The sequence below is a fragment of the Meleagris gallopavo genome, chromosome 3 (genome assembly GCF_905368555.1).
Source record: "Meleagris gallopavo chromosome 3, MGAL_WU_HG_1.1, whole genome shotgun sequence".
Lineage (NCBI taxonomy): Eukaryota > Metazoa > Chordata > Aves > Galliformes > Phasianidae > Meleagris > Meleagris gallopavo.
The window spans coordinates 37,881,207-37,889,902 of NC_139406.1; the positions used below are offsets into that span (position 1 = coordinate 37,881,207).

The following is an 8,696-nucleotide window of genomic DNA, read 5'->3' on the forward strand; positions in this document are numbered from 1 at the left end:
CTTTACTCTAAAAAGTTTTTCATGTTTCCCCAGAAATGTAAAAAGAAATTGTTGTGAAGAAAACAAGCTATAGTCAGACTAATGAGAGAGCAAAACTGGAACACGTATACAAGAAAATCTAGCTTGTCAATTCCATTGTTGACAAGGAATTTTACAGTGGCTTTCAGACAGCTTGAGAAGGAAGGATTGGCAAAAATATCAAGTTTTCAAGACCAATCTGTGTATTTTTTGACAATCTTGTTTCATAAAAAGTGAAGAATTATTACATTTTTATTGAGGTACAATACAGGTTTAAGGTTACTGAGTTTAGTATTGGATTATAAAATTACACAGCTTTCAGTATTTCTAGTATGTTCTAACTTGCTGTCTTGCACCATTGACAAAGCACCATTGACAAAGCTCTTGCACAGGTAGTTTTCATTAACTGCCGTATATCGCATACACATGCTTATAGCAACTGGATGTAAACATGGCAGTCAGTACTGCAGCAGCTTGCAGTGCAACAATGAGAACCTCTGAGTTTCTTCTTTCTGTATTGGGTTAGAAATCAAGTTGGTTTGAAAATCACAGAATCACAGAATTGTAGGGGTTGGAAGGGACCTCTAGAGGTCATCGAGACCAACCCCTCTGCCAAAGCAGGTTCCCTACACCAGGTCGCACAGGTAGGCGTCCAGGCGAGACTTGAATATCTCCATAGAAGGAGACTCCACAACCTCCCTGGGCAGCCTGTTCCAGTGCTCCCTCACCCTCACCGTGAAGAAGTTCTTACGCACATTCGTGCGAAACTTCCTATGCTGCAGCTTATGTCCGTTTCCCCTCGTCCTGTCTCCACGTACCACTGAAAAGAGACTGGCCTCACCGCTATGGCCGCCACACCTCAGATATTTATAAACCTGGATCAGGTCCCCTCTCAGTCTTCTTTTCTCAAGGCTAAAGTTTTGGTAGAGTGCAATGCTGAGAACTGGGAAGAAGAAGAAACACCAGGTGGTTTTATTAACTATTGCTTTCATGAAAATAATATGGGAGTTGCTTTCATTATTTAGAGATCTTTCCAAATTGACATTAATGTTGCCTGTAACTGTAGATAAGAATAAAGTTTGTTAGAGCTACTTCTTAAAAAGTATCACGATTTCTCATTCTTACAGTTGGGAGCCATGCTGACTTCAATAGCTTTTGACTGTGAGTAAAGTTGTGAACTTGTTAGTCTTGATAAGTATCCATTAATAGATAAAAGAAATCAGAGAAGTTTTTTACTCTACCAAAACTGATAGATATGGAATCACTTTGGCCAGTCTCAACTAATGCTTTAAGTTTTGTAAAAATCCCTTAAGTTGGAATGATAAAAGTCAGTTATATTCTATATAATGCAGCAATTCCAAAATACCTTGCACTTTACTGCAGACTGAGTTGGTAGCTGCTTTGCTATATGTGCTGTTCTGCTTTACTAATCTCAGTTTTGCTTAATAAAAAACAAAACTATCCAGATATAAAGCATTATGTGTTTGGACTGTGCAGACAAGTTTATTGAGAGTTTGGTGAACAGGAGGGCAGTAAAGCATTACATACATTTGTGGTATTGCATAAGGAAACACTGTATGAAATTTAGAACACTCCAAACCCACCATTAAAAGAACCAGTTTTAAGGGCTGATAACTGAACTTCAGCGTATTTACTGACAAATAACTAGTGAACTGAAAAGCTCAGGGCATGTTATAAAAACGCATTAATTGGTGTTCAAAAGTGATTAGTTGTAGGAAGCTAAGGCTTGGATGTTTTTGGATGGCTTTTGGATGGTGCTGCTTGACAGACACAACTGGGTCTGATCATTACTCTACGAAGACAGGCTAAGGGCGCTGGGCTTGTTCAGCCTGGGAAAGACTGTGGCGTGAAGTCATTGCAGGCTTCCAGTACTAAAGGAAGCCTACAAACAGGAGGGGAGTCAACTCTTTACAAGGGTAGATAATGGCAGGACAAGGGGAAATGGTTTTAAGTTGAAGGAGGGAAGATTTAGGTTGGATATCAGGAGGGAAGTTCTTTACTGTGAGAGTGGTGAGGTGCTGGAAGAGGCTGCCCGGAGAGGCTGTGGATGCCCTGTCTCCAGAGATATTCAAGGTCAGGTTGGATGGGGCGCTGGGCAGCCTGGTCTACTATTGCATATGGAGGTTGGGGTTGGGAGTTGGAGCTTGATGATCCTTGAGGTCCCTTCCAACCCAAGCGATTCTATGATTAATACAAAAGATTATGCTTGGTAACTGTCATGTGGCACTAATGAAGAAACACAAGTGATAAATTTAGTCATGATCTGTGTTTTTCATTTGGGATAAAACTACATGAATCAAATTCATGGAAGATGTAGATTAGTGATGTTAATGGAAAAACTGTTGGCAGTGTTGGGCAGCTTCATCACTGCCATTATTACGTAGTAGAGCAGAGTGGCAGACCTTGAAAGGAGCAGATAATACAGATGCTGTTTATTTCGAAGATATCAACTCTGAAGTCTTTGTTCAGTCATTTGCCATGGATGTAGGTCTCCACAATTCATATTCTTAGATGCATTTGAGCTAGATCTCCTTTGCATCACTAACACGCATTCTTATTTTAACTAGTTACCTATAAAGGCATCCAGAATGGAAACAGTGAGTTTCTCTACACTTAAAATATCACTTTCTTTAACAGCTAGTAGAAAATCCAAGCAAAGGAAGACAAGAAACTCCCCACCTAGCCCTCAGTTATTGGATGTAGAAACACTGTCCAGCATTAAACAGTTTATTAAGAGACATTTTCCTATGTCGTAAGTATTTCCCTAAAAAATGGCTGCACTGTTTTTCATTGGTTTCTCCTCAAATGCTGGGTCTGTTGTTATGAACTTTAATAGAGGCCCTGAGAAGTTACTTCCTATAATAAAACCCCAAGCTGCATAGATAGAAAGCCCCAAAGATATAATCGAGAACACTAAACAATTCCTGTGTAGACTGGCTACATCGGTATCATTAAATACTCAGTAAGATGTGGCAGCAACTTTGATCATTGGCTATCTGTTGTCTTCTATGACAATGGTTCTTCTAGGATAGGAATCAACATCCACAAATATGTAACGGACATCAAATCTTCCTCTCTCGGGATTCTGTAATGAGGAAAAAAATTCAAGCAGTTTTTTTTCTTAGATAGTTTAAATCTAAGATTAGCCTTGTCAGCTTATCAAGCAATTGTACATACCTCTTTGACTTCCACATGGACTGTTCCCTGCTTTCCTGGTTCAGAGCCCTCAATATAGAACTTCAAACGCATATGTTTCAGTCCATCCTTTACATATTCAAAGTGACTAAAAATAGCAAAACAAATAAAAAAACACAACCCACCCAGCAAGGATAGGTATTTAAACTTGAAATTTAATCTTCCTATTTAGAGAAGCTGCTTCATTACTTTGTGAGAAAGCGCATTCCAATGCAGCCCTTACGCTACCATGGGTTCTTTCTTGACTTATCTTCCCAAGCTTTACTGTGGGCAATAAAGAGTAGTGGAAAGTCAGAAGAGAAAACTACTTAGCAGTTGATGGTTAAAAGATGAGGTTCTTAAATGTTTTCACTGCAGTCCTCCCCTCAAAATTTTACAGCAATAAAACAGCTGAAGATTCTCAAATTTCTTTGTATTTGTTCTAAAGAACCCTCTGATTCAGAATCTGACATCTAGGAAACAAACGCTCAGATCACCAAGACTGTCAGGGTTGGGTTTTTTTTAGGCACTTTCAGTTTTCCAAGCCAAAGCATGTCATGAATGCTTTGTCAACTTCAGGTTTGTTTAAACCGCACCAAGATAGTTTCCTATGTGCTTTACATTTTTTTGGCAAAAACTGTTCCATATCAGTTGTTAAATACGCAGCAAAGATGTGGCCTCAAGTATTAGAAAGTAATATAAATAGTGGTCACTTAGTGTTGCATGCATGTTGCTCAGGACAATGGTTTCCACAGTGACTACAGCCTCTGCACAGCAAGATGCAGCCTAGCTTTAAACTGCGTAAGTTAGATTCCTGAAAGTCTCTTCTGTGCAGAAATCTCATAAGAAGGAAAACTTTTTCAAAGAACAACCTCACACTATTAGAGGACTTCAGCCTATAGACGTCAGTCTCACCTCTGCTCCCCGGATGCAGGCCTGTGCCTCTACACTACAATCTTGAGCTCATCTTGCTTTTTTTTTTTTTTTGTAGGGAGCTGCTCCATGTTTACCACACTGACCACTGCTTATTCTGAGGAACAAGAATTGGTATTTCATATTCTATGTGCACTGTGTTTAGGGGTGTATGCCACACAAGACATACAGCAAAAAAACTCAAAGTAAAAACAAGGAACGTGTCACACAGTTCAGTAGCCTAGCTGTAGCTTTCTATGATGTGATCCAGAATGTCTTTTGTGTGCAAAAACTATAATCTGTATGGAGCAAACACCAAATGGCACCTGACAAACTGTCGTCTTCCTCTTCGTGTTGCCTCTCCATAACCTTTAATGGGTTCACCAAAAACACCAATTACCTACAAGAGAAAAGAGGTCTGAGTTGTCAGAAGCTATCACATTCAAATGGATACTCTAGCATCAGCTCACATCCCTTCTATGAATACATCTTCTTTCAACAAAATGCCCCTTGTGAGCCTGAAGAATGCAAGCATTTATGAAAGAAAACAGTGCATGGATAAATTATTTCAGTGATTTCTTTACAATTGCTTATAAAATGTCTACAATAAATCCTAGCAAACAGCTATTGACATTAAGACATCTCATTCTCTTTTTTTACTGTGTATTTTATACTTTTCTGACATTTTGTGTGAAAAAGAGAAAAAAGCATGAAATATTTGCTCATGTCTCTTCCAAGAGAATATTTTACTGTTTTAATTTTAAAATGCAAATGAGTTCCCCTTCATCTTATTTAAAAACCACTACTGCTTAAGAAATGCAAGCTTTTTATTTATTTTTTTTTTTTTTCCAGATCTATAAAGCCAGACCAAATTATCCTAGCTTTAAACATAATATTGATTAGAAAGGAAAGGTAGTTTTATAAGCACTGGAGAGAAGTTTAATTCTGCAAACTTGTTCTACAGTAGTTGTTTTTATTTTTCCTAGTAACAGCTTGTCACTTCAACTTTAGTTTAATCCCAATAGCATATGTGGCAATTTCTTTGAAAGCTATTCTGTCTTGTTTGAGGCATATTTTGGAATCTAGTTTTGGACTTTGTTCTATTTTTTTTTATATCTACCTATCTTATGTAATTGATCAGATGCCTATTCCCTTTCTCCTTTCCTCTTAACCACAGCAATGTTAGCCTTGTTTCAAACGAAGAGTTTAAATTTGCGGTTATTAATGCAGTGCTTCATACAACAACAGAATCCTACTGAAGTGTCACAGTAGAATAATCATGTTGAGGGAAAAAGTCATCAATCCAAACCTATAAATTCTGAGTGGAACCAGGTGCCTCCCTGATCAGCAAATCTGCAAATACCTCTGTAAGTACATGCTCTGACGTGGCATCTGTTGTTGTGCTGCTGTACACTCCCTTGACTTTTGGCAGGTTTAATTCATTCAGGCTCGGTGCCTGTATTAACTTCAGTTAGTGCAGGTCTGCATTTGGAGCTGACCCAACTGGCAGATCTTGTTGGCATTTACTAAGAACCAAGGCGATGTTCCTGCAGGTTTGCTTGTGAGATTCCTGGTGCAAATTTGTGATTTGGAGAGAGGCAGTGAGTTCTAAAACCCACCTCAGGATGAGATCTGCATTTCTCTAAGGCATCTCCATAGATCTTACTTGGACTGGAAGAAGAGAATAGCTCTTTAAAAATCACATAGAATAAACCACCTGTAACAGAATCAAATACAAATGGAGTAAGAACTAATCTAACTAGATGGAATTTATGACAAGTATTTTCTGATAAGGAATAAAATTTTTAAAATAACCTGTAACACCAATTCCAACAAGCACCACAATCAAGTAGGTAAAGTCCCTTCCAGCTTCTTTAACTGAAACAGACACAAAACAACGTGGGAGTTAGCAGGATGGAAAGTAGAAGTGTGAATACTTTTATTATATAAAGACCCTTCTGTTAGTCTACAGTTCAAATAGCACATTGGCAGAAATAAACATTCCAACCGTGACTTCCATTATGCCTCAGCACTAAAAGGTCATGGAATGCCCCTGTTCTCCAGAGCATATTTATATCTCTAGATTCAACTTTTTTTTTTTTCCTGAATAATAAAAAGGAGAGTATTAGACCAAAGTGTGTATTTCATTTATTGAGATCATCACCTGCAATTTGTAATGTAATTTGATCTAATGTAGAAGAGTTAGTATATACTGAAAAAAAAAGTCACGAGATGTCAGTTCTTTAAAAACTGAGGAGGAGACTGCTGATGTGACAAAGTGTGCCTTTTAGCAAAGTGCAAATTACCGAGGGAACATTAGAAAACATTTTCCTTGCAATGTTCCTACCAGTTGAGGATATTTTCCACAATTATTTTTCTAATTTAGAATTTCAGAGGCTGCATAGTAACAATTTCCTGCTGAAATGAATGCAAAGAACCAAAATGACAGCCACCTATAAAGATATAAGGGTCAGACAGAGCATGCTGCCAATTTACTGGAAGTAAACTTGGTTTAACAGGACCAAAACGGGCTGCATGTGATGGGTTTTCAGGTTAAAAAGGGATCTGAGAGGTTACTAAAGTGATCCCCTGTGTAGATGTAACCTAAGCAGTAAAATCAGCCAGCTGTTTTGAAGTCACAACATTTCTGTTCTGCTTGCGCAACACATACACTGAAAAGTATGACAGTGTGAAAGAAAGACCTGCTGGTGTTCTGAAAGTTGCGGTTTAACCAGTTTCCAAGTGTTGGGTGCATACTGGGGCTCTAAAACTTCAACCGCAGCACGGATGTCCTCCGTGTCAGGCTCTTTAAACACACTGGCGCGGCACTCCGCCAGTGTTCACAGGCCTTACCTCTCTCAACAGTGGACAGAAGCGTTTCTTCTTTCTGATCTGTCCGCACCGACACGTGCTTGCCGTCCCCGCCGGGTTTCCCGGCGCTCAGTCCCCCCGCCCGCGTGCAGATGGCGGCTCCCGGCCGGAGCCCAGCGGGGCTCACAGCCCGCTCCCCGCCGCGGGGCTGCGGGCGCCACCTGACGCACGGCCCCGCCAGCAGCCACCGCCCCAACGGGGCCCGTAGCCGCCCGCAGCCCCGCACCAGGGAGGCGGGAAGCATGCTGAGCGGGGGTGCTCTGCGGCTGTTGCTTCTGCACCCCTTCTCCTAGGGCTCTGCTCCCCGTTGGGGCTCACGCACAGAGGCGGGGGAGGGAAGCGCTCCCGCCTCTCAAGAGCTCCCACTGCCCTTCGTTAGCCGACAGCTGCACCCCGCCATCATTGTTGCGGAAATCTCTCGGCCTGTGAGGGGAGTCTTCACGGCCCCTGGGAGCTGTAGTTCAACCAACCCCCTCCTACGCCCGCCACAGGAGACGACTGCAGGGAAGGAACTACAGCGCCCGCCATGCCCAGCGTCCTGCCCGCCCCCGGGCGGAGCCCTTCGCTCCGCCGCCGTGGTATGCAGCGTGTTGCTTGTGTGCCCGGCCTCTTGCGCTCTATCTTCCGTGTTAGCGCCAGCGAGACAGGGTGCAGAGGGTCTTGTGTGTGTGGGAGCGATGTATTTGGTATTTCAGCCAGTAAACAGAATCACAGAATGGTTTGGATCGGAAGGGCTCTCAAAGCCCACCAGCCCCACCCCGTGCCGTGGGCAGGGCTGCCCCCCACCAGCTCAGCTGCCCAGGGCCCCATCCAACCTGGCCTTGAGCACCTCCAGGGATGGGGCATCACGGCTTCTCTGAGCAGCTGTGCCAGCACCTCACCGCACTCTGAGTAGAGTTTCTTCCTGACATTTAAGTCTCCACTTATTTATTGTAAAGCTATCCCCCCTTATCCTGTTACTATTAACCCTTGTAAAAAGCCTTTCTGCCTTTAAGCTCCTCTCAAGTATTGGAAAGCCACAATGAGGTCTCCCCAGAGCCTTCTTTTCTCCAAGCTAAACAAGCTGAACTTCCTCAGCTTTTCTTCATAGGAGATGCTCCAGCACTCTGATTGCAGCCCTCCTCTGGACCTGCTCCAACAGCTCTGCATTCTTCCTGCGCTGGAAGCTCCAGGCCTGGACTCAGTACTCCAGATGTACAGGGCCTCATGATGGCAGAACAGAGGGGGATAATTCCCTCCCTCTTCCTGCTGCCAACCCTCTTTTGATGCAGCCCAGGATACAGTTGGTGTTCCAGGCTGCAAGCGCACACTGCTGGCTCATGTTCAGCTTTCTGTCCACTGGGACCACCAAGTCCCTCTCCACAGGACTGCTCTCGCTGTGTTCTTCTCCCCATCTGTACACATATCTGGGATCACTAAATTCCAGAATATCTAGAAAAATCTCTGCTCCTGCTTCCTAGGGAATGTATTGTTGATATGGGGCATGAGAATAATTTCTGATGCAAATAGTAGTTAGTCAAGCTGTTCTGTAAGACTGAGCTGACATAGTGGAAGGAAGGGATGCCATTCAACAGACTTGAAAGGTGGGCCTGAGTGAACCTAATGAGGTTCAAGACAGCAAAGGGCAAGGTTTTGCACTTGGGCCGGAGGAATCCCAGACATTTATACAGACTGGAAGAAGCAGTCCTTGGGAGCAGCCC

General features: G+C 42.4%; 1 protein-coding gene and 1 long non-coding RNA gene across 2 annotated transcripts in view; one reads left to right on the forward strand and one right to left on the reverse strand.

The window, feature by feature from the left end:
- The window catches only part of LOC146544665 (uncharacterized), a 31,439-nt gene extending 24,281 nt beyond the window's left edge, over window positions 1-7,158 (forward strand). Inside the window, exon 2 of the long non-coding RNA XR_014882409.1 lies at window positions 4,205-7,158. This is a non-coding gene — a long non-coding RNA (uncharacterized LOC146544665). The remainder of the gene's footprint in view (window positions 1-4,204) is intronic.
- TIMM21 (translocase of inner mitochondrial membrane 21) lies at window positions 1,495-7,240 on the reverse strand. The gene is made up of 6 exons (XM_085220690.1): window positions 6,979-7,240; window positions 5,941-6,003; window positions 5,745-5,842; window positions 4,452-4,525; window positions 3,217-3,322; window positions 1,495-3,124 (listed from the first exon to the last, which is right to left on the reverse strand). The coding sequence occupies exons 1-6, from the start codon at window positions 7,238-7,240 to the stop codon at window positions 3,032-3,034; spliced, it is 696 nt and encodes a 231-aa protein (XP_085076816.1). The 3' UTR covers window positions 1,495-3,031.
- Between the last annotated feature and the right edge of the window lie 1,456 nt (window positions 7,241-8,696).